The sequence below is a fragment of the Baudoinia panamericana genome (genome assembly GCF_000338955.1).
Source record: "Baudoinia panamericana UAMH 10762 unplaced genomic scaffold BAUCOscaffold_13, whole genome shotgun sequence".
In the NCBI taxonomy this organism is placed as follows: domain Eukaryota; kingdom Fungi; phylum Ascomycota; class Dothideomycetes; order Mycosphaerellales; family Teratosphaeriaceae; genus Baudoinia; species Baudoinia panamericana.
The window spans coordinates 270,243-293,031 of record NW_006911269.1 but is presented as its reverse complement, the minus strand read 5'-3'; the positions used below and the strand labels follow the sequence as shown (position 1 = coordinate 293,031).

General features: G+C 54.0%; 15 protein-coding genes across 15 annotated transcripts; 9 read left to right on the top strand and 6 right to left on the bottom strand.

Moving 5' to 3' along the window:
* Positions 1 to 162, top strand: BAUCODRAFT_126167 (uncharacterized protein; the record flags this gene model as incomplete). Its single annotated transcript, XM_007682440.1, has 1 exon — positions 1 to 162. One exon carries the CDS (start codon positions 1 to 3, stop codon positions 160 to 162), a length of 162 nt encoding a protein of 53 aa, XP_007680630.1.
* A 214-nt stretch (positions 163 to 376) lies between these two features.
* BAUCODRAFT_38184 (uncharacterized protein) lies at positions 377 to 1,366 on the bottom strand. The gene is made up of 3 exons (XM_007682158.1): positions 819 to 1,366; positions 600 to 758; positions 377 to 539 (listed from the first exon to the last, which is right to left on the bottom strand). Exons 1-3 carry the CDS (start codon positions 883 to 885, stop codon positions 484 to 486), a joined length of 282 nt encoding a protein of 93 aa, XP_007680348.1. The 5' UTR covers positions 886 to 1,366; the 3' UTR covers positions 377 to 483.
* Positions 1,367 to 1,638: 272 nt separating this feature from the next.
* BAUCODRAFT_142735 (uncharacterized protein) lies at positions 1,639 to 3,505 on the top strand. The gene is made up of 8 exons (XM_007682439.1): positions 1,639 to 1,849; positions 1,908 to 2,020; positions 2,076 to 2,240; positions 2,344 to 2,602; positions 2,632 to 2,878; positions 2,921 to 2,990; positions 3,043 to 3,082; positions 3,141 to 3,505. Exons 1-8 carry the CDS (start codon positions 1,793 to 1,795, stop codon positions 3,189 to 3,191), a joined length of 1,002 nt encoding a protein of 333 aa, XP_007680629.1. The 5' UTR covers positions 1,639 to 1,792; the 3' UTR covers positions 3,192 to 3,505.
* Positions 3,506 to 3,662: 157 nt separating this feature from the next.
* BAUCODRAFT_38182 (uncharacterized protein) lies at positions 3,663 to 4,522 on the top strand. The gene has a single exon (XM_007682157.1). The coding sequence runs from the start codon at positions 3,688 to 3,690 to the stop codon at positions 4,342 to 4,344; it is 657 nt and encodes a 218-aa protein (XP_007680347.1). The 5' UTR covers positions 3,663 to 3,687; the 3' UTR covers positions 4,345 to 4,522.
* A 101-nt stretch (positions 4,523 to 4,623) lies between these two features.
* On the bottom strand, positions 4,624 to 6,326 carry BAUCODRAFT_115526 (uncharacterized protein; the record flags this gene model as incomplete). The annotated part of the gene is made up of 2 exons (XM_007682438.1): positions 5,817 to 6,326; positions 4,624 to 5,751 (listed from the first exon to the last, which is right to left on the bottom strand). Exons 1-2 carry the CDS (start codon positions 6,279 to 6,281, stop codon positions 4,624 to 4,626), a joined length of 1,593 nt encoding a protein of 530 aa, XP_007680628.1. The 5' UTR covers positions 6,282 to 6,326.
* Positions 6,327 to 6,369: 43 nt separating this feature from the next.
* BAUCODRAFT_38181 (uncharacterized protein) lies at positions 6,370 to 6,867 on the top strand. Its single transcript, XM_007682156.1, has one exon. The coding sequence runs from the start codon at positions 6,384 to 6,386 to the stop codon at positions 6,639 to 6,641; it is 258 nt and encodes an 85-aa protein (XP_007680346.1). The 5' UTR covers positions 6,370 to 6,383; the 3' UTR covers positions 6,642 to 6,867.
* Positions 6,868 to 7,391: 524 nt separating this feature from the next.
* Positions 7,392 to 9,759, top strand: BAUCODRAFT_96903 (uncharacterized protein). Its single transcript, XM_007682437.1, has 2 exons — positions 7,392 to 9,385; positions 9,437 to 9,759. The coding sequence occupies exons 1-2, from the start codon at positions 7,455 to 7,457 to the stop codon at positions 9,549 to 9,551; spliced, it is 2,046 nt and encodes a 681-aa protein (XP_007680627.1). The 5' UTR covers positions 7,392 to 7,454; the 3' UTR covers positions 9,552 to 9,759.
* A 676-nt stretch (positions 9,760 to 10,435) lies between these two features.
* Positions 10,436 to 10,609, bottom strand: BAUCODRAFT_142730 (uncharacterized protein; the record flags this gene model as incomplete). The annotated part of the gene is made up of 1 exon (XM_007682436.1): positions 10,436 to 10,609. One exon carries the CDS (start codon positions 10,607 to 10,609, stop codon positions 10,436 to 10,438), a length of 174 nt encoding a protein of 57 aa, XP_007680626.1.
* Positions 10,610 to 10,903: 294 nt separating this feature from the next.
* BAUCODRAFT_126159 (uncharacterized protein) lies at positions 10,904 to 11,548 on the top strand (the record flags this gene model as incomplete). The annotated part of the gene is made up of 2 exons (XM_007682435.1): positions 10,904 to 11,317; positions 11,372 to 11,548. 2 exons carry the CDS (start codon positions 10,904 to 10,906, stop codon positions 11,546 to 11,548), a joined length of 591 nt encoding a protein of 196 aa, XP_007680625.1.
* A 907-nt stretch (positions 11,549 to 12,455) lies between these two features.
* On the top strand, positions 12,456 to 12,921 carry BAUCODRAFT_115517 (uncharacterized protein; the record flags this gene model as incomplete). Its single annotated transcript, XM_007682434.1, has 2 exons — positions 12,456 to 12,548; positions 12,601 to 12,921. 2 exons carry the CDS (start codon positions 12,456 to 12,458, stop codon positions 12,919 to 12,921), a joined length of 414 nt encoding a protein of 137 aa, XP_007680624.1.
* A 1,044-nt stretch (positions 12,922 to 13,965) lies between these two features.
* Positions 13,966 to 14,934, top strand: BAUCODRAFT_50055 (uncharacterized protein; the record flags this gene model as incomplete). The annotated part of the gene is made up of 1 exon (XM_007682256.1): positions 13,966 to 14,934. A coding segment is annotated over one exon (969 nt), but the record flags the coding sequence as incomplete, so codon positions are not given.
* Positions 14,935 to 15,310: 376 nt separating this feature from the next.
* On the bottom strand, positions 15,311 to 15,927 carry BAUCODRAFT_78193 (uncharacterized protein; the record flags this gene model as incomplete). The annotated part of the gene is made up of 2 exons (XM_007682309.1): positions 15,311 to 15,753; positions 15,822 to 15,927. The coding sequence occupies 2 exons, from the start codon at positions 15,925 to 15,927 to the stop codon at positions 15,311 to 15,313; spliced, it is 549 nt and encodes a 182-aa protein (XP_007680499.1).
* Positions 15,928 to 16,207: 280 nt separating this feature from the next.
* BAUCODRAFT_38175 (uncharacterized protein) lies at positions 16,208 to 16,687 on the bottom strand. The gene has a single exon (XM_007682155.1). The coding sequence runs from the start codon at positions 16,548 to 16,550 to the stop codon at positions 16,383 to 16,385; it is 168 nt and encodes a 55-aa protein (XP_007680345.1). The 5' UTR covers positions 16,551 to 16,687; the 3' UTR covers positions 16,208 to 16,382.
* Positions 16,669 to 17,462, top strand: BAUCODRAFT_277998 (uncharacterized protein). Its single transcript, XM_007682433.1, has 2 exons — positions 16,669 to 17,215; positions 17,277 to 17,462. Exons 1-2 carry the CDS (start codon positions 16,786 to 16,788, stop codon positions 17,366 to 17,368), a joined length of 522 nt encoding a protein of 173 aa, XP_007680623.1. The 5' UTR covers positions 16,669 to 16,785; the 3' UTR covers positions 17,369 to 17,462.
* A 1,397-nt stretch (positions 17,463 to 18,859) lies between these two features.
* On the bottom strand, positions 18,860 to 21,906 carry BAUCODRAFT_151586 (glycosyltransferase family 2 protein; the record flags this gene model as incomplete). Its single annotated transcript, XM_007682432.1, has 2 exons — positions 18,860 to 21,648; positions 21,888 to 21,906. 2 exons carry the CDS (start codon positions 21,904 to 21,906, stop codon positions 18,860 to 18,862), a joined length of 2,808 nt encoding a protein of 935 aa, XP_007680622.1.
* Between the last annotated feature and the right edge of the window lie 883 nt (positions 21,907 to 22,789).

Below are 22,789 nucleotides of genomic sequence, written 5' to 3'. Positions count from 1 at the left end.
ATGAATTGCGTGGCCTCGACAAACGTCGTCTTCTCATCATCGGTCCATCAATTATCTGCAAAACCATCCTTCCAGCTTGTCAAGATGCTGAGTACTACAGAGACCGGCGTAGTCGCCCCTACCCTTCATTATATCGTACGTCTTCCGACGACCTGGCTCTAGCTCATCGATCATAACCTAGCTAGATTCGCGGGTATGCACAGCCGTAGAAGTTGATTCATCTTTCTGAAGTGCGTATGATATACCTGTCTGGGCAATGTGATAGAACCGCAGGCTGGATTGTCTTCACCTTCAGCCGACAGATTATGGTCGATGTCGAGAATACGAGCACAAGAATGGGCGACGGATAGCTGATGTCAGGTACGGGAATGCAGGTGATTTGCTAGGTGATCTTTCGACCTTTGACCGTAATATACACTGCTATCTGATATTCATACATATCGAACCTATTCGTCGTGTCGTGCGATGTCGTAAAGGTAACGTTTAGGAGTTCTTCTCCAAGACTTCCTTGCTGTGCTGCTTGGCGGCATCAGAGGTACCTGAGAGAAAACATTCAGCAATTAACGTCCGACCATTCGCGCAATCAAACGTTGACTCACCCTCATTGCTCAAAGTGGCCTTGTGACCTCCGAGCACTCGGTTATCATCGCCCATGCCCGCTGCAGGCGCGTCGTCACCCTTCTTGCCATAGAAAGCATCCTCGCCGCCGAGCTGCTCCAGAGCCTGACGACTGTTCTTCTTGGACTCCTCCGAAGTGTCTGTAGAGGCTGTAAGCGCTGTGTTCTGCATTGCATGATCGTGCGGGAGCGAGTACTTACTTGGGTTACTAAGGTTCGCTTTGTGTCCTTGGGCGGCGTGCATGCGGTCCTCAGCGGTGTTCTCCATGTTTGCTGTTGCTGATTTGCTTTCTGTTAGGCTGTTGAAATGTGAGTATGGAAATGAGGCTGCGATATATTTGGACGAGAGTTCAACAATGAGGCTGCGATATATGACTGACAACTACCCGGCGATCCGTAGTCACCGGAGCTCAAATGACGTGCAAGCAAACCTTCTGCTGCAGTCGTTACGTCTTTCACCCGGCGTCCATCTTGGGTGCCCTTGGCAGACAGCACGCGAACATCGAGATCGGGGTGCATTGTACCTGCGGTAGTGTGTGCGGACCGTGATGGCGGGGGAATGACCAACACGGGGTTGCGGATTACAGAGGGTCATGGTGACGGTTGGTGAGATCACGATCGCAGATCCACAGAGGCTGAGTAGTGCTACTGGTCAGGCAAGGTCTGAGACAGAGCGCGAATAGAATTCCTGAGACAAGAGACAACGCTGTCAACGAGGCTGCCCAGTGATCACGGTGTCTTACTTGTTTGTGGGACGAGTTGCAGATGAGATCTAAGACAATCAATCTGAGATCGTGACCTCTACATGCATGTAAGCCGGCAGTAGCCGCTGTGGGCCTCTGCGCCATATTCCTTGACCTCTTTCAACCGAAGTGTTACTCCGTAGAACATTGGCGTAGCAAAGCAGCACAGTAAGCTGAAATCGTCCTTCAGCCGACAGAATCATTTGAGCAGCGGTCGTGGCCACCTCCAGCATGTCTTGTAAAATGCTCAGCTATACTGACTTACTTCATGCGAGGCACTCGGAACTCGGCCACCACGCGTTCCACCATGAGATTACCCTCCTGCTGAATGACGCCGTACTGAGGAAGGCTTCATAGCAGAGGTTCCCTATCCCATGCGTATCTGTATTACCACAAAGGTAGGAAGCAGTCGACCTCGTTCCTTTCAATAAGATGCATTTTGCCAGTTTGGCGGCCATCTGCGCTGCGGTTTCTGCACCTTTTCTCTCGGTAGCCCAGAGCTATATCGGCCCGCAAGACCCGCAGATCACTCCAGCGATTACGGTAGACACGCCTTGTAAATGGCATCTCCTTGACCCCAGAGGGTAGGGTTTTCCTAGTCTTTCAACGCGTCGACAACTCCACCGGCCTAACTATTGTGGAGTATAATCGGACGACCAAGTAATGGCTATTGCCGTACCCGGTATGAAGATGCCAGTACTGATTACTCTTGTAGTACGTCTACTGCCTATCCGAATGCGGTGTGGAACAACTATACCAGTGGCGCAGACCCAGGCTCGAACTTCGTTGGTGCAAATGCGCAGCGTATTGGACCAGATGGGAACTTATACGTTGTCGACACTGGTCAGGTTGGTGGTAGCGGTCCTGTGCTGCTTCCATAGTAAGTTACTTCCTGGCAGAGAAGTCTGCAGGCCTCTTCGTGCCATTCTCCAACGTGGACGGCTCCGCACATTGTAAAGTCCGAAAGACTTACGCCCGTTTAGCGGACCAAAGCTTCTTCAAATCAACGTGACGACCAACACCGTAACGCGCATCTATCCCATGGGCAACGCAACAAGCTCCAGCAGCCACCTGGATGATGTGCGCTTTCACAACGTAACAGGCAAGGCTTACCCTACGGACGCCGGCTACCCTGGCTTGATAGTTTTGAATTTGGCCAGCGGTGATACACGAAGAGCCTTGTCGAACGATCTTTCCACTCGGGAGTACATGCCGGCCTCTGCAACCTGCTATACACCATGGGTCTGCCGGCTTACACCTACGCGGATCAGCTCGAAGTGCTTCCCGACGGCCAGTGGCTGTACTACGAGCCCTCGTCTGGCGGTATGAGTAGAATCGAGACCAAGTGGCTCGATGGTGCATTCTATAATAGCACCTTGAATGACAACAGCATCTTGGACAGATATGTACAGCCTTTCGCCCATACACCGTCTACAGGCGACACTGCCATTGACGCTCAGGGCAACGTATACAACAGCGATATTGACAGCCAGCGAGTGGTCAAGATCAACCCCAACGGTACCATGACCACATTGGTCCAAGATCCGAGGCTGCTCTGAGTCGACGCGATGTGGATAGACAGGAATGGCACACTGTGGATGCCAGCTAACCAGTTGAATCGTGGCACTGGGTAGGTCAAAGACGCCATGTTTCAGACACATCAATGACTGATCGCATGCTAGATATAACAACGGAACCAGTCGAATCGTCAAGCCGCTTGATGTGGGTCTCGCGAATATGATGGCATTGACTAAGCTGGAGGTGCTAACACAGAAGTTAGATTTTCACCATCCACATCGGCATCGGCCCTTCGCCTATCAACCACGCTTGATAGTGCAGGAGGTTGTCTACCTTACATACTATTCGACAGGCGAAATTTTAACCGAGATAGCAGCTACCTGGGTCGGCTCCGTTAGCATGTCATCCAGGCTCTCATCCCGCAATATCGTTAAATCGCCCAAATCCAGCGTACATACGAGTCAATCAACTAGCAGATAGCACTCGAACATCCGGTCCATCTCTTCCGCCATCAATCGTTCAGCATCGCTCATATAACACTAAGATCTTCTTGCGGGGAATTGATATAGGGATGATACGGGTTTGGAAGAAGTTGTGTATCTTAGCTTGGGTAACTATATCTTTTACGTATCCAATCTGTATTATGAACTTGTCTTGATCAAATGTTGTATCCTTATGAACAGTGTCATATGTAAACGAAGACATGTCGTGTGCCTTTGTATGGTCCGTGCGTCATTAAACCGATCAACTTTGGAAGGGTTCCGCCGAAACTCCTGAAGCATGCCACACGCACGCGACCAACACCAACCATGGCTTCAACACTGTTCGCCCGCACACTTCGACCATCCATCACTGCCGCAGAGTCTACGGGCTACATCTGTCAATCATGCCGCCGTCAAGAGTCCACCTACCGACGCACAAGAAAGGCACTACGAGTGAAACCAGATCCATCCTTCCTGCCTTCCAAAACCGAAACCCAAGACCACATTATCTTTAATCCGCCCTCCAGCGCGCCGAGCGTATACCACACACCCTCCCTCTTTCTGCCTCAGGATGATCCGAGAAGGAGGGTGCACACGCGAGCATCTTCCGCCGGCGCAAACCCCCCTTCTACCCCGGGAATATCCCGCGTACCATCAGCGACAGCTACAGTACCACCGACAAAGGACCGGACTTTGCTACCATCGGTGCGACCGACATACGAAAAGAAATACCACGTCACCCCTGAGCAAGTAGAGGAGATACGCCGGTTACGGCAAGAAGATCCCCGGCAATGGACGAGAGTGCGACTAGCGGAGAGATTTGAGTGTTCGCAATTCTTCATCAGCTTATGCTGCTCAGCACCAGAGGTGAAAGCCGAGCATGACAAGGCATTGGAGGAGATCAAGAAGAAGTGGGGGCGGCGGAAGGCGGAGGCGCGCGAGGCGAGAAAGGAGAGGAAAAAGTTGTGGGGGATGGATGCTTGAGTACAGCATAAGACCCAAATATTTTTCTCGGACGGCTACACTTTGGTGCACGATGCGGCTGTGCCCAGTATGTGCCTGTTGCGCCACAGCCTGTAGCTATGTGTACAAAAAGCCAATCGGAGGCTGTTTATGGCAGCGCCAGGCTACAGCATCATCACCATCGAAGCATTTCTCGACGTATTTACCGTGACGTTGGCTGTCGTAAAGTTGAAGGTGTTGCCGAAGTCGCCTTGCTGCGTCTGCTTAGAAGTCAGTGAAACGTTCACTCTTAACAAGACTTCAAGATCGTACCGTGAAGTCGGACCGCTCACTCAGATTTCCAATCCTGCCCAACAGAAACTCCACCTGCCGATAACTTGCGCTCGGCGCATATTGCGGCACCATATGCCCGGACAGATCGACCGTGCAGAATGTCAACCCTCTTTCCGTATGCCAACTGCCGAACACACCACTGCCTGCCAAAGTCCCCAAACTGAGCTCCTCATGATACGGCACGAAGAAGTCCTGCCACTGCGTCGGCGGGACAGAGAAACCTTGCGCCCCGTTCCAGGTCATGTTATTGATCATCATGATCGTACCGTTCATTAATAGAATGAAGTCGAGCATCCCGTGCCCGATGATGGTGCGGTTGTTCTTCTCAATCACGCGTGGAAGTACACTAAGGCCGGACGGAGGCGAAGTATCGATGTCCAAGACACCACCTGAGCATTCTGCCCAGTCGTAACCAATGGGTGCGTTGATAGCTGCTTGGACGTCGGAGCGGTTGAAGTAGATTTCGGTGCCGGCGGGTAAATAGTCGAAGCTGCCTGGGAAGCCTAGAACGTCCCACAAGAGCGGGCACGTGGTAGCAACTTGGTAGACGTCCCAGCATGGGTTCACCAGTAGTGCGGCCTCGAAGATGTCGTCCCAGATGCTACACCCGGGCTTGTTGTAGTGAACGTTTGGTGGCGTGGGAAGAGTCTTATTCGGAGGGAATTGCAGCGCCAGCTCCCTGAAGGCAGAGTACCCGCACGCCACATCACGGGCGTGTATGTCGTCCATGAACGTTTGGTTGAAGCTGAACAGACCGGACCAGTAATCCACGAAAGGCACGGCGGGGATGTCGTCTTGCACGACGGTATAGCTGGTAGAGGGGTCATAGAACAAGATACTGTCGATGTCGTAATAGCAAGGATCAGAAGCGTTGTGCATGGCGTCTGCAATGTAAGGGACGTAGTAACCCGCGTAAGACTCGCCGGTGATGTAGACCTTACGGCCGTGCAAGCCGAAGGTATCAACAAAGTTCCTGAAGAAGCCTAGGAACTGCGCTGCAACCTCTATCTCGTTCGTGGCCGGTGGCGTGCCAAGCTGTTGGCTGAAACCTGTACCCGCCGGTTGCTCGACCCAGACGACGTTCGTGAGGTTGACCTGTGGTAGAATGCAATAGTCAGAAAACAATGTTATCCACACAAACATGGACACATCCTACATACCCAAGTGTAAGGGTTCTTAACCGGCGCAAACGTCCCATACTGCCAAAGGAATGGCCCATTTTCCTGCAGCAGACCCTCCAAGCTCGAGCACCCTGGTCCGCCATTCAGCCAGATGAGGATCTCATCGCCTGCCAGCGCGTTCTCGGATGGGAAGAACCAGAAGTAAAGCTCGCTCGCATTCGGCGCGCTCGAGATGGGTAGCAGACCCGCGTAACTCTCACCTATGTCGAAGTCGACGTCTGGAATGGCCGAACCGTTCACCGCAAATTTGGTCGTGTTGGCATTTTGGGGAATGATGGTGGTGTTTGTGCTTGGGCCGCCGTAGCCTGGTGGGGTCTGGCGCTTTTCGAGCCCGGAATTGGCACGTAGGGGTTCAGGTTTGCCGGCTTTGCGGACATGTTGAGGGCTTCGAGCAAGAGCGCTGCTTGCGAGGGCGCACGCTGTTAAGAGTGAGAGGAGATGCATGATGATGGGCTGGGATGTGTCTGCTTGGCAGAATCTAGGATGGAGTGGGTGAGCGTGAAGTGAAGGGGATGGAGTTAAGAAAAGAGCGACAAACCCATAGTCATGGGTGCCCGCATGCCTACATTGTCCTCTCTACGGATTCGCCGCCAGAGTCTTGGAAGTCAAGAGATAACGCAAACTCCCTTGCATTGGTGGTTTGTACGCAGGAACCACTTCCTTTCGCGAATCACGCCGCGCGACTCCAGTGTCTCCTTCTCGTCCCGTCACAAGTGCATCTCCACCTACCTGCAAGCACGGGGTTACGCTTGCGATGCGGTCACACATGCGGTAGTATTACCGTTGTGCGCGGATGGATCTTGATAAGAGATGTGGGCCGGAGGAAGCGCGCTGCTCGATCCATCGCCGCCGCGAGGCCGGAAGTGGAAGCTGCTTCGAACAAAGCACTGAGAGGGTAGCGCTCACGTCCATCATAGCGTTTGAGTGATCAACTCGGTCCAGGCATGTCACGACTAATGAGGCTGCGATGCAGGCTTCAAGCGAAGCACTCATCGTCCTGTCTATTTGGACGTGGTGTCCAGGTCCTGAGTCACACGCGTCTGTATGCGCCTAGTTGAGGGGACACGGAGAAGCGAATACTGCCCTTGGTCTGCGGTGCTATAGAAATTTGTCGCATAAAGCAGTATTAGTACCACAGCATCTGTACGCGCAAGAAGCAGTGAAGTACATAGTCACCCATGTAACTTTATGTCGCTGCCAAGAAGGTCACGCCACTGATGCAGCCGAGCCGTCCTGTCACGTGAGATGTCGTCCACCTGTATCGTCTCGTCTTGTGCTTCCTGCATTGACATCCGCGGATAAGCATGTTCGACAGTCCCCGTATGTCTCAATGACCATCATATCCGTGTTGGAGCATCTCAGAAGATGGCACGTTCGTCGCTCGTGCTCGCCTTAGCGGCCGGCCTTCTCATCATCCTGTCGACGCTGAACCTAATACATCAATACAGCGGTGTTGATGTAAGCTTTCTATGGACGCATGCTGGCCACCAGCTGCCGTTGGATCTGCCTCCTGCCGGAAGTCCTCTTTATGATCAGGAGTCTGAAGACAGCAAGGCGGACTATCTGATTGGCGTGGGCAAGGCAGACATCACCGGGCCTGTTGTTGAGATCAACTTCATGGGCTATGCCAACGCAAGCCAACTTGGATCCGGTGTTCGCCAGAGGCTATACTCGCGTGCATTCATCGTCGCGGATCTTGACAAGCCGGAAGATCGCTTCGTTTACCTTGTGCTTGACACACAGTCTGGCGACACAGCTATTCGTAATGGGACGCTGGAAGCTTTGAGAGCACTTGGTGGCGAGTACGCCGTCTATGGGAATCAAAACATCGCCTTAACAGGCACGCACTCGCACTCCGGGCCAGGAGCCTGGTTGAACTACCTGCTGCCCCAAATCACGAGCAAAGGCTTCCACAAGCCATCGTACCAAGCCATCGTCGACGGAACAGTCGCGTCGATCGTTCAAGCGCATAAGAGTCTCGCACCAGGGCGGTTGGCCGTTGGGCACGTCAATGTGACCGATGCGAACGTCAATCGCAGCCCCTACGCTTACCTTGCCAACCCTGCGGAGGAGAGGGCTCGTTATGACCATGATGTCGACAAGACCATGACTGCCCTTCGCTTCATCAACGCCAGGAGCAATGACGACATTGGTATGCTCACCTGGTTCCCAGTCCACGGCACAAGCATGTACGGCAACAACAGCATTGTTACAGGCGACAATAAAGGCGTTGCAGCCTGGCTCTTCGAAAAGTCCACCAACGATCCCAACTTCGTGGCCGGCTTCAGTCAAGCCAATGTCGGTGACACAAGCCCGAATATTCATGGGGCCTATTGTGAGTACGGCGCCTACGCGGGCGAGACGTGCAACTTCAAGACATCGCTATGCGGCAATGCAAGCCAGCCGTGTCACGGACGGGGGCCGCATTGGGGCTTACACGATGGAGGTGCCGCCAGTACCTACGAAATTGGTCGACGACAGTATCAAGCAGCTGCGGATCTCCTCTCGGACAGCGATGCCTGGACACCCGTCACCGGCAGCGTGGTGAAAAGCGTACATCATTTCGTAGACTTAAGCAGCTATCACTTCGCCTTACCAAATGGCGCGGCGGTGCGAACCTGTCCCGCAGCGTTAGGTTACTCCTTCGCAGCCGGCACATCCGATGGCCCTGGCGCTTTTGACTTCAAGCAGGCACAACCTAACGACCCTCATGCCAACCCTCTTTGGGCGTACGTAGGCGGTCTCGTCCACAGCCCGAACGACACGCAGAAAGTCTGTCACGGCGACAAAGTCATTCTACTTGATGTGGGCGAAAGTCACAGGCCATACGAGTGGACCCCCAATATAGTCGACATCCAGCTTCTTCGTGTCGGACCGCTGTTTATCATTGTGAGTCCAGGCGAGGCGACGACTATGGCTGGGCGGCGATGGAAGGAAGCTATCCACGAGTCTGCTGCGCTCATACTTGCAGACGAGGCTATAGCAGGAAGAATTGATGCCGACGTAGCGCAAGAGCCGATTGTTGTCCTCGGCGGCCCCGCGAATACCTACACGCATTACATCAGCACGCCGGAAGAGTACGCCGTGCAGCGGTACGAAGGGGCTTCAACCCTTTACGGCCCTTGGACGTTGGATGCCTTCGTCAACCTCAGCTTGACGTACCTCCCCCTGCTTTCCTCCTCTGCTGCCTCACAGCTCCCAAACTCCGAGCTCGGGCCACGGCCACCCATCCAAGTCAACGACTCCTTGTCATTCATCACCCCCGTCGTAGTTGACCGCGCACCTTTCTTCAAGAAGTTTGGCGGCATTATAAGGAACGTCAAGCCTACGTACCGCGTGGGCGAGACTGTCTCGGCAACCTTCGTTGGCGCAAACCCGAGGAACAATCTTCGCCTCGGTGGCACATTCGCTGAAGTTGAGCAATATGACCTGTCCACGAGAAGGTGGCGGCGGTTACGAGATGACAGTGACTGGAGCCTGCTGTATGAGTGGAAGCGCACGAGCGAGGTGACCGGCACAAGCGAGGTAACGATATCCTGGGAGACGAAGTGGGAGACTGAAGACGCAACTTCCGAACCGCACGGTGACCTGATGGCGAGAGGCAAGCCTAACTTTCGTGGGTCGTACAGGTTACGGTACTATGGAGATGCCAAGGCGTTGGGTGGAAGTATCAACCCTTTCGAGGGTGTAAGTGGATCGTTCCGGATAGTGTAGGTCTGCATAGCGCGGCGATGGGATTGTACAATATGGTGTGATGACGACCTTGCTGAAATTAAGTCAAGTTTATGTGGTGCCCAACTATCGAACTGTTCTGCTGTAACTATATGCTCGGTAGCCGTCGCTCTCTCCTGGTGCCTTCAAGCTCGAAGCTCGTGATCGCACCGTCGCGGACTTCGACCTTGTCCGCATCAATGTCGATGTGCTCGCGCCTCCATTTGCGCCAGCGATGCAGAACGATCGACGCATAGACTAGGCTTGCATAGTACGAGCATCTGCGCGACTTGGTCAACAAGATGTCATTCTCCCGCCATCACACATTACACTTACGTCGCTAGAATTGTTACAAACAGGCTCCAGAACCAGAGAACGCCCTTGGGCTCCGTAGCGAAGGCGAAAATGGTCATCGTGATGATCACTGTCCAGAAGAGACCTGTGAACAGCTGCAAGGAGAGGTAGAGCCACGGGTCGAGTAGGTTGAAGGAGTGGAGAACCATTTCCGTAAGCTCGATCACCAGTAAAATGGAGAAGAAGGCCATGTAGATGGACCATTGTCTGAATGTCTGTCAGCAAGACTTGGTGTCCCTCATTTCATAGCAGCTTCTACGCACGTTGGCATGTTGGAGTCGGTATTCCCTACCCACTCGGACATAAGGTAAGCAAGAGCGCAGATAAAGACAATCACGAAGATAATGTGGGTTATCCAGAGAGGGACGAGAATCCATTTGGTGTAGAGCTTCCTTGAGTACATTGCGGATGTGGATGTTGTGGTGCCATTTTTGAGCGCCATTACCACTGAATAGCCTATGCCTTGTGATATAGTGGGAAGCTGGTGCAGTGATTGTGAGTTTACTATGTATATGAGTAGAAACAACCAACCTTCATATACGGATACTGATAACGTTGGTGGCGCTCACAGCCGCAGGGATACCAGGCCCTGTAGCGTGACGCTGTTGGCGGACCGCTACTAGAACCGTCACGGCTGCCCGGTCGCTGGGCATCCAAGTCAGGCGTCCCATCGGCAGCGGATCTGGTGTGTAGTCCGGTTCAGCCATGTAACCTTGGTGCACTACTCGGGAATAGCAACGATAGATCGACTACTAGTGTTGGATTGGGTCTTGTTACTCATCTAGCCATGCACCGCCGGATAGCCGGGAGTAGGGTATTGATAGCAGCAATGGTGGAGGAGTCAGAACGAGAGCGGACAAGAAGGATTCAGCCAGTGACGCCAATCCGAGGGGTCCCCACCATGATCCTCACCTCCTCAGGCAGCCAACAACCATAGCGACCCAGATTGTCTCGGAACCATCCTCTCGTAAGTTTGGCAGTCATTTATATCGTTGTTCGAGATGCGTCGCATAATCTACGGCATCTCTCTTTGGGTCTTCGTGGCCGCCGCCGCCTGCACCATAGCCGCGATAGCTCTCCCAGAATGGATCACCTACACCGCGCCAACGTCCTCCCCAAGCTCTACTCCCATCAAGATCGCGTATGGCCTCCATAAGCGCTGCTCGAGCTTGACCGGGCAATGTACCAAGTTCCCACAGTACGAAGACTGCCAGGATGGTGACCGTTACTTCTGCAGCATGTGGAGGAGTACGGGCTTCTTCATGAACCTGAGCGTGGTGATGGAGTTGGCATGTGTAATCGCCTACATTACCATCTTGGTAGGCGGACGAGCGAGCAGGGAGGCAGGATGGAAGATCCTGGCGGTATTGTTGGGGTTGGTGGCTGCGGGCCAATTGATCGCTATGGCGCTTGTGGTACGCTGTCGTAACATAGCGGAGAATGCAGGTTGGTGTGCTAATACTGCCTAGGCATATTTGTATGATCACGACAAGCGCTTCTTCCCAGGCTGGGTTCTGGACAAAGCCTGGATTCTCTGCACAGTCTCTTGGAGTGTTCTGGTTGTGGATATGTTTGGCATCTTACTGGCTAAGCTGTTGATGCCACGAGAAGACGACTATGAGCCCATACCTGAGCCGAGATTATGATGCAAGCTCTTGGGATCAGAATGCATCGGTCGATGAGTCTGTGCTGTTGTTGCGAAAGGTGGTGAATAAGGCTGTTTCGAGTATACCATTACGGAAGATACCCACTTCGCATTTTGGAGAGTTTGCTTGTTTGACCACATACCCCTGGGGCAGGTGTACACCGAGCTGCTGCCTCTACTTGCATGCCGTGGAGCTAGCCGGACCTCGATGAAGAAGGATATACTGCACCAACCTGATCGGCCGTAGCCAACAATCACCATAACAAGACGTAACCGGAACCATGATTTCCGATGCTCTTGGGGTGTATGCGGGCTGAGGACGATATATGGCATCATGCTAAAGAACGGTTCGTATCGTCAACTCCATCTGGTTGTTGCGGCACACTAGGGAACTTTATGGCCGTGTCATAGCTCGTCTCATTCAATATCTGTCAGATATAAGAGCCATTGACTCTTTCCATCATTACATAATGACCCAAATCGGCAAGACTTGCGACTGCAACTTTCCTGGTCTGTGAACGTACAGCATAGCATATGATATATCGTCACGCACTAAACTTTACAATAATACATGCTTTTGCGCCAGGTGCAATGCATTCAGGGCACATCAGGACGCGTCCACCCCTCAGCATTTACCCAAAACTGTCGAATCTGATCCTACTTGCCCTATCACAGCACGAGTGTGGGCGGGTCATTAGCCTACACACCGTGGGCCCGATCGAAATATCCAGGTCAAGGACTTTGTTAATGTAGGATTGGATGCGACGGTTCACCACCCTACATTGCAAAGGCTGCCTCATAAGAGGGTCGCAAGTCTGCATTGTAACTCATGTCTTCCGCACTCTCTTGTCTCTTCAGTCTTTTTTCGAAGTCCACTGACCGGCCGTCATTGCTCAAGACCCTGAGCCATGTCAAGCGAAAGCAGCACGAACAACACCAGCTTGGAGTTACCATGGTCTCCACCAAACGGTGTCTATGGCAATTACGACCTTCATTGTCACGTCGGTAGAACCGCGAGGGCTCTGCATCCGGCGCCTGTGCTAATCTTCCTAGTGCGGTGCTGTGCGCTTCCGCATGAAGCTGTCTCCTCCGCTCTATACATCCGAAACTACAAATGAGCATCCAGAGCGCTCCATTTCGGTCAACTGCCATTGCAGCTACTGCTCCCGGATCGGCTATTGGGCACTGTACCCCTTCGCCAAGGACATCGAATGGGTGAAGGGCTTGGAGCATCGACGTGAGTACCGTGCTGGTGCGAAGAAGAACCCATTCTGGGCTTGTGGGCAGTGTCATTGTGTTCTGGGAGCGAACCTGAGGAATTTGATGCTCAGCTCGGTATGCCAAACGGGGAAGCGCGATGTGCTATCAATGTAGGTGTTACCACTCCTCCCGGACGGCGTGAGTGCTGCAATTCAAGCGGTCGCAGGCACGCATGCTCAAGAACTTCGACCAAGAAGAGCTGAATGCGGAAGACTTTCGCGCAATGAAGGCTTCCGGATCTCCATATAACATAGACGGATCGTAATGAGGGTGCTCTTCCTACCGTCCTTTCGGAGGGGTTGAAGATGATTTGGTTTGTACTATCATTGACAAGTATGGAGGGTCCGAATACGGTCGAGGACTCGTCTCCCCATCGATCGATCCATGCTGCTCGAAGATCATACCCTTGGTCCGGAGTCAAGTGCAACATGGCCTCGTGGCTTAGCAGAGTCTTCCATTGGTCGTTCGTGTACGGTGCTTAGCAGCAGCACTCTCCAACATCTATCGAAGATTGGGAGCGCTTCTAAGTCGCTTTGCAAAACTCGCGGTGCAGCACGCGGCACCATGTAGGGCACATCGTATAGCAGTTGAGTTTGGTATGACACCAGCCTGCGCTAGCGCCCTTTCTCCATGCACTCCAGCATTCCAACTCCACTCTTACACTCTCCACTCGACATTGCTCGCTGTGTAGTTGCCCTTTTGAGAAGCAACGACAGCGAGTTGACGAGCCCAGTCGTGTCGCTATTCGTTGCGCTTCCAAGACGGTGTTCGTGATCTCGTTTGGAGCATACTGCTCAGTGCGCAGACAGTCAGTTACCCAACATTCAACGAGGGAACGATTGTGTCCTGAACAGCTCACATAAGCCTCTCCTCTCGTAGCCACTAAAATAATAGAAACGCGGCATCATGGACATTTTTCAGCGTTCGATCGAGAAGTATGTCGCCGGAGCGCAAGAAGTATGGAGCGATCTACGCCACTTCGACATCAAGAACATTGATTCCAACAACATTGACTATGGCCTCGTACTCCTGGGAACCGTCGTCGTTGGCTTCATCGGCATGATTATCCTTGCGAGATTCACAAAGATTGCCGATGCACCTGGAGTATCCAAGATCAACTCAGCATTAGGACCTGGCTCTGTGGCAGTTCAGCATAAGGACGCACCACCACTCCCGCCACCCACCGAAGTCGTGAGCATGCGTATCTACCCGGTCAAATCTTGCCGTGGCATTGTCGTCGATAACACGCGACTGCGAAAGACCGGCTTGACGCTCGACCGGAACTGGATGTTCATCGACAAGTCCGACCGCAAATTCATGACCATCCGCACCGACTCAAGCATGACCCTTGTCGACACCGCGATCATTGACGGTAAAGGCGACGACGGCAAACCTCAACAACAGCTCGAAATCAGCATCCACGGCACAGATGCTCGCGTCACAATACCTGCCTTCCCAACGAAAGACTACCTCGAGAAGAACACCACCCTCTCCACCGTGGAAATCTGGGAAGCGGAAACAGACGCCTACGAGTACCCGGCCTCCATCAACAAGATGTTCTGCGACTTCTTCAACAAAGACGTCGCCCTCGTCTACAAAGGCCCCACGGCGCGCAACTCCGGCACCAACGGCCGCGAAGAACTCTACGGCGCCGCAGTCCCCCACCACTTCGCCGACGTCATGAGCCTGCAGATCGCGTCGGAAGCGAGTTTCAAGGACCTGAACCGCCGGTTACGAGAGAAAGACCCGAGTCTCGGTGGCTGGACCATCGAACGGTTCCGCCCTAATATCATTGTTCGTGGCCGCGACGACCACCCGTGGGAAGAGGATACGTGGAAACGCATCCGGATCATGACGACGCTGCCCGATGAATCGGCGATATACAAGATCGATTTAGATGTCGTGGCGCGGTGTGCGCGGTGCCAGGTGCCGAATGTGAATCCCGACACGGCGCAGAAGCATCCGAAGCAGCCGTGGGACGAGCTGATGAAGTATCGCCGCGTGGATGAAGGCGGGGTGGCGAAGTATAAGCCGTGTTTTGGTATGTTGTGTATTCCGAAGAACGAGGGGAAGATTAAGGTGGGCGCGTCGTTGGAGGTGTTGGAGACGACGGATAAGCATTTGTATAACACGACGAGGTTTGCGGAGTTGTAAGGAATGACAGGAATCAGGTGGAGCGGTTGCGGTGACCAGTGGTGGAGCGCGGCGTTCCGACTGATGGGCTCAACGAATGCTTTAGCGGGTATAGGGATGGCTTGATCAAACCGTTTATGAGGATTCGCCATCTAGCTCTAGCTGATGCCGCTATGCAAGTGCAACACCCGAGACACACTCCGCTAAACGCCCACCGCCCATATGCTCGTTGGTATCATATATGCGCCGTTTCGTCTCGTGACCCAGCAACCGCGCGACAGCGTCTCGAGCCCCACGACCTTCCACGCGGTTGGCATATGCAGGCGCTTGACTGGATACCCTTGCAGCCAACACCCTACCGCTCCCGCTCTCACCTCACCACCCGATCAAAAGTCTCCTTCCCCACACTCCCTCCTGCCATAGCACTTCTCACGTTCCTCTTAAACCGATCCCGATCCGCCTGCAAATCCTGCGCGGCATCCTTGTTCAACGGGTCACTCGCATTCGGCTCCAGAAACAAGAACTGCAACCCGACAATCACCGCATTTAAATTTAACACCGGTTTCCAATCTTCTCTCAATATGTTGAGGCAGACGTTCCCCTCGAGATCGATGTTGGGGTGGTAGATTTTCTGCTGGCATTTCACTTTTGGCGGCTCGTGGGGAAAGTTTTGGCTGATGGCGAAGGAGAAGGTGAAGGCGCCGCCTTTGTAGAGGCCTTCGTCGGGGGTGAGGTGGAGGACGAAGTTAAGGATGTCGTCGGGATTGGGGAAGGTTGTTTTCATAGTTTGGGGGAGGGCGAGTTCGGAAAGATCTATGGAAGTAACATGTCTCAGTCCTGTTGTTCGTTCATTCAGACGACTTGTATTGCGCTTATCGTACCTTTCTGTACTCGCAGTTGCGCCGCCGTCACCTTCTTCTTCTTCGTCGGACCCTGTGCCGCCTCATTCTTCTGCTGCTGCTGCTTCATCGACCATATCTTCAACATCTTGCCGGCGAAAGATGCGCCTACAGCGCACAGAGTAGGTGATAGTACTGGGTAATGCCGCAATTGATGGTGTCACACGAGCTACAAGTCATATCAGGCAGCAACCGGTATGTCCTCAGGCACACCATTTAGACTCGACAACATGGCGATCGTGCTACTTAGGATGGTTGTCTGAAACATGTAAATGAGGCCTGAGCAACATAATACTTATCCACAGCCGGCAAACTGCCTATGCTCTTTATTCGCTTTGAGCTACGCGTTATGCTAGCATCCTCATACCACCGTCAAGTGCAGCAAACGCCACCGGCAAGATCCCGTTGATGCATCCATCAAGCACAGCCATCGATGTAGCATGAAGACTCCGAACCGCTTGCTTTCGCCTTGTCTTCCACGTCTGTCTCTGCCCGGCAGTCCGTCTCACTCCCGGGTGGCAGATTGGATGAGATCGAATATGATCACCAACCGCCCGCGCTCGCAGTAGCCGCCTCGCCCTCGCCGTAGCTGGGGCCAGCAGTGTTGCTCGCCCACCCACCGTCTCCGCCAGCACCGGCACTACCGCGCTGAGCGTCCTCCTCCGGCTCCTCCGGCACCGGCTTCGGGCAGCGCTTTACACCGTGGCCCATTTCGCCGCAGTTGTTACACTTTACACGGCTCCAATCACGCGGCTTCGGGCTGTGAAGCTGTCATTAGGGGTGACCTTCAAAGGATAGGATTATCTGGTACGCACCACTCCTTGCCGGTGTGACCCTCTTCGTCACAGTTCCTGCATATGATCTTGCGCTCCGCCGTGCATTCCTTGGCGCCTGGTTACTGTCAGCTTGTTGTGACAATGTTTCCTCTGGGTTTTGGTTGCTCACGATGACCCTCTTCGCCGCAGTTACGGCAAAGCTCAGGCTCACGGTCAGGGCAGTCTTTGGAGAAGTGGCCCATTTGATTGCAGTTTCTGCATTCGACGTTGTCCGGGTTTGGCGGCTCGGGACTGCGTGCAAGTCAGTAAGGTATCTAGTCAATCAGCGCAACTTCGACATACCACTCCTTGGCGATGTGGTCTTCGGCGCCGCAGTTACGGCAGCCCTTCTTGCCGCTCTTGCGAGGAGCCTTACAGTCACGAGCGTAGTGGCCGGTCTCATTGCAGTTGGCGCAGGTGATGGTTGGCTTGTCAAACTCGCGACGCTCCTCCGTGCAACGCTTCGACCCATGTCCGAGTCCTTGATCACCATCAGCAAAACAGTCAAACAGCGTAGGGCAATCGAATCTTACGGTTGCAGTTCGAACATTCTGAAACAAGGTCAGCATTGTCAACATGATATACCTAGCAGGCGGAACTCACTCTGAACCATGCGATCGAGCACGAACCCAGCAGACTCCAGGCGCTCGTTGTTCTCCTCTGGACTTTTCGGCCAGCCCTCCGCGAATTTGGCGCGACGTGGCTCTTGCGTGAACTGGATGGAGATGACGTGGGTCTGATCCGGCTTGCCTTGCAAGTTGACGATCGTGTGAGTATCGGAAACCTCTTGCTGCTTGGCGATGAGGTACGTCTTCATCTCTGCATCGCGGAAGGTCTTTTCCAGCTCCTTGAGCGTAACCTCAGGATAAGCGCGAGCGTACGCCAGAATAGCCTGCACGACATCAGCAAGAGCAGGCCTCAGCACAACCAGTATGAAGACTCACGTTGCGAATGTCGTCAACATCCTTCTCGGCGTCGGCCTCCTCGAGCATTTTCCAAGCGTCTTCAGCGGACATCTCCGGCACCTTCATCACCGCATACAAACGGTTCGCGCTGCACTCCGCCGTTTCATGGCCTTCCTCATTGCAGATTTTGCACTTGCTTGGCGGCTTCTCCGGGCAGTCCTTTGCACGATGGCCGGATTGAGCGCAGAAATTGCACGTGCCAGTGAACTCACGCTCGACGCGCTCATTCGGACAATCAGCTTTGTTGTGACCGACTTGGCCGCTGCTAACAGTTAGCGAAAGCTCATGAATGAATGAGCGAAGGCGCGATGTCCGAAGCCTACCAGTTGAAGCATTCTCCGGAAAGCCCGCCGCCGCCGCCACCGGTGTAGCCTTCCGGCTTGTCAGGGCAGTCACGCGCGAAGTGACCATCCTGGCCACAGCTACCAAGCAGTCAGTGAAGGTCATTTAAGCGTTGGGAGGCGAGCAGAGTTACACTCGGCACCCGCCATCATGCGGACGATCGCCGTCAGCGTTGTGATGGCGCGAGAGATTCTCCTGACCGATGCCGTTGAACTCATCGTCAGCAGTGAAGCCGCCGGCGCCACCATCCGCCTGGAAGCCGGTGTCATCCTCGACGGCGGGGTTCATGTCCCAGCCCGACATGTTGGCGGTGGGATTGTAGCTGACGGGTGATGGTTGTGTTGTCAAGCGAAAGTTCCTGTTTGTCGTGCGAGTTGGTGGCGTTGGCAGACTCTGCTGGAGCTGTGTAGCTTGGACGCGCAGAAGCTAACGCAGTTCAACCGGGTCTTGCCGGTTCGACTGAAATGGAAGGCACGAGGGACCATGGTCTTACCAGATAGTCCTTCTTCCAGTCTTCCTTCCGGCCTTCCTTCGCAGACTCGAAGGCTGCGAGCAACCGTGAGTGCTGTGATGTACTGATAAGTGATCTAAGGGGTGAGTAAGCGGTGGATAGCAAGATGTAGATAATATCGGAAACAAACGAATATGTAGGAGTTGCCGTTGCCATTACCAGCTTACATACAGTACAGAAGAAGAAGGAGCGATGCAATCTTTTAGCACTTGAAGTCGTTGCTCTGTGAGAACATGAGCCCAATCGACGACTTCTTTCGATCACCGCCGTGCATTTCATAGATACCGATAACTGACTCAAGTGGTATCTCATACATACGCACCTCAAGCCCCACGCCCATCCAACTCCACGCCCCCGAAAGCTCACTCCATTGACTCAACCAACTCATCACACCCCCCTAAACAACCTAACGACCGTAAACCAACAAGCGCCCACAAACCGTATTGCCGCGAGGACAGCAACACTATACAACACCACGCCCATGTAGATCGTCGCCCGTCGCTGCTCAGCCGTATCCGTGTTCGGGCCGACATTCTGCAACCCACCCGCATTCAGCACCACCGCCGCCAGACCCAGATTGCAAAACATCCACGCCAACACCACCGCCGAGCGAAATCCCTTGTAGTAATCCTCGTGCTTCGTCTTGTCGTCGATGACCGCTTTTTCCTTCTGGAATCTTGTGCTGAAGGTGCGGAGTTCGGTTTCGTATTGGGAGTTTAGATCTGCGTCGTCGGTGGGGATGACCACATCCACTTTGCCGCCCGGTTTGACGTTGGCGGAGGGGAGTTTCTCGGCTTTGTCGTCGCCTTTAGTACCCCAGCTAACATCGTGGGTGTTGCAGAAGGCGTAGACGTTGAGGATGTTGATGTAGGTGGGCGTGAGGAGGAGGTATTGGATGAAGGAGGTGAACATGTGCCAGGGGTCGAGGAAGATGATGCTTGTCACTAGGTATAATAGCCACGTCGAGCACATGCTGATGATGAGGGTGAAGAAGAGGCGATCGGTGAAGAGTTTGGCGAAGGTGAAGCCGCCCTCGCGCACCTTTTCTTGCACGCTCTTGACCGTGATGAAGACGGAGGCGAAGAGGAGGTAGGCCATGAGGATGGCCCAGAAGACGACCTGGGTCATGTAAAAGCGGCCACTTCCGGCGGGACGGTTGCCGAGCGCGAGCACGAAACAGGTCATCAGACAAGCCAAGTACAGCCATTCGAAGCAGACCGCCAGGACGAGCCCGGCCGTGCCGAGGAGATCCTTGTCGGCAAGCGAAGTGGTGAGGATGCGGAAGACGAGGAAGAAATTCCCAATCGCGAACCAGGCGAAGATCATGCTGACAGCCTGGTAGATGAACTCGACGTAGAACATAAATTTTCGTACAGCCGAGTGATGGCTTCGGTGGATCTGGTAGAAGTGCACCAGGGCGTATACAGCCGCGAAGAAGGAGCCGTTCAGCCAGCGTCGTCGTTGCAAGATGAACTCGGCCATCCCCTCCGGCACGTCCGTCTCGCCCTTCGCCGACTGGACGTACTGCAGGATCCACGAGCAATTCCGCTTCGACACGAGCTCGAAGCAGAGGATACGATCCTCGGCCAGATACATATTCGCCGTGAAGATGCCAGCATTCGAACCGTGCATCTTCTCGCCGGCAAAGTACTTCTCCAGCGGTCCGGCACCAGTCTTGTCGTTCTGTAGCGCCACAAACCTATACGCCGAAAAGGCACCCGGTAGAACGGAGATGAAGCCAAAGGCGCTCTCGAGCGGCTTGTCAAGGATATTGCTCATTTTGTACTCAAAGTTCTGCGCTGCGACGAGTGGATTGATGAGGTTCTTGCCGTGCTCCAGCATGGCTTTGATCTCGCCGCAAGCACCGGCGCACATGGGCTCGCGATCAAACGCTTTCCAGAGATGGTAGATGCTGCTCTTACCCGGCCGGGTACCGGCATCGATGAGCACGCAGATGTTGGGTTGTAGGACTTCGCCGAAGGCTTGGAAGAACCATCTGTGGCTGTTGATTTTCTTCTGGTTGATCTCCTTCAAGCAGAAGAGGACTTGCATCGGTGTGTTGCCCTTCTTGACGTTGACTATGCCTTTCTTGATCTCCAGATTCATTTGCGTGGTGTACTCGTAGATGTGTGCTGTTACGTCCTGACCGTTGACCTGCTGCTTGGCAATGCCGTCTTGGTATATACCCATTGCCGCAAGCACTGCCTTCGTACGCGGATTAATCTTGGCGCGTCCGTCGCTGACGATGCATACCACGATCTTCTTCCACGCCTCCTTGCCCCACGTCTTGCTACTCGTCCGCGAATTCATATACTCGATGTTTTTGATCACGCCTATCAAAGTTCGCGCAAGTAGCTCGTCCTCCTCATTGTACATGGTAATGACTATGAACAGCTCCGTGTGCCGTGGCTTGGCAAACAGTCTCTGGCGGAGTGTGAAACGCTTGTCGGAAAACTCCGAAGGATCACACGTTGCTGCCGAGTAGCGCATATGCGTGAACTCGTCTCTCTCCGGTGGCTGCGCATGCTGGACCTGATTCAACAGCCGTGGGGGTATAGGACAATCAAGCACTAGGTTGCCGTTGTACAGTTGCACCTCTTTCACCGTCTTCCACCTGCGAATGCGCACATTGGGCGGAGGCTGCACGTCTGCGAAGCCTTGCTCCAGATCTTGGCCTGCTGGTTCTTGTGATGGGCCTCCGACGTTGGTCGGGTCTGGACCGTAGCTTGTTCCCGCCTGGAGGATGGGTCTTGTGTCTGGCTCATCCTGGTAGTAAGGGTGCTGCGGCTGCTCAAAGTCCTGCCCACCCTCATATCCGTATCCCGGGGGATGCTCGTGGTGTGGGCTCAAGCCGTACTCTCCTGCGCCATGGTGCGCGGTCTGGTATGGGTCGGGCGTGTAGGCATGCTGATGTACATCATCATATGCCTCGCTGTGTCCGAATGTGTTTGGCATATTCTCTACGGAGTATGTAGGTTGCGGTTGCAGCCTGTCCTGCGGACCGAACGGGCCTGGACCAACGGGTATCGAGAGCGGCTCATGGTGAGTATATGGTCGATCGTCGAGTTGGTATGCGGGCGTTTGGTATCGTTCGGGCGACTGTCTGCGCGGGTCCATGAATGGGTTGTGTGGATCTTCGTCCTCGTGCTCTTGCAGGCCAATGTCGCCGTAGCGACCTGCGCGCATGTGTTAGCAATGTCTCCTTGTCCAGCATGTCAAGAAGGAGACCCGGTCTCAGCTCGTTGATCAAATGGCGAACGTTGCGCTGCGCCGCTGCGGCTTCAGCTGGAATGTGGTTGTCGGCAACGTCGGATCTACCAGCGCCCATTCACTACCAACACACCAAGCGTGCATACCTGCGCAGCTTCCTCTTCCTCCGGTTCATGCACTCCTCGCTCATGTGCAGTCAACGTACCTGGTCGCCCGTAGCTCATCCTGGCACTTTGCTCGCCTCAACCCCGTTCCCGTCACTATACAACCTATCGCCTTCAGGGCGAGGGATATGACCAACTGCCTTTCAAGCGGCTGTGAGGTATGGCAGACCAAGCTATTTGTTCGGGCTTGTGGAGCTGTTGTTGACAAGATCGGCGACAGCTGCTTTCCCTCTTCGAGTCCCGCTTGGCAACGGTAAGACGGGCGGTGATTGTTAGATCTACCTGATCTTGCAGGCCAAGCAACAAGAAATCTATGAGAAAGGATCGGAAGAGATTATTGAACAGTCGAGCTGCGCTTCCAACGGTAGCCTAGCCTGCTGCTGATGGGCTGACGCTCCGATGCCTCGATAGATACACAGCCTTGCGGCAAAGTTGAACCCTCAAACGCGCAAGGGAACGCGCAGCCGTTGTGGCTTGACTCCGCCGATGAGGGCGACCTCGTTGCGGGCAGCGCTCTCCCACCCCAATCTCCGCTTACACTGTTGTGCCTACCAGGAGTTCAGCGTTACAGTCGTCGACCAACACAGACGACATAAAAAGGCTCTGCTACTTTGGTTCGTGATTGGCAGTCATTGCGACGCATTGGAAATGTCACGCCACCACGCCATCGGTAAACGGACAAGGCCTCGGCCATCAACATCAACAATCCCCACATTTGGGCTGACTCGCCATGCGACCCGAAATAGCAGCAGCAGTACTCCCGTAGTCCAGGCAGGGCGTTGATGTCTGTCACGCCATTGAAGAAGTATCTGGCGCCCTGTACAACACACCAAACAAGAGATAGAAGACCTCCAAAGACTGGGATTCGTGAAAGTACAACGTGCTAAGACTGGGTATCATATCAAGCCTAAGTGACTCGCTCCCATCACGACGACACCTTACG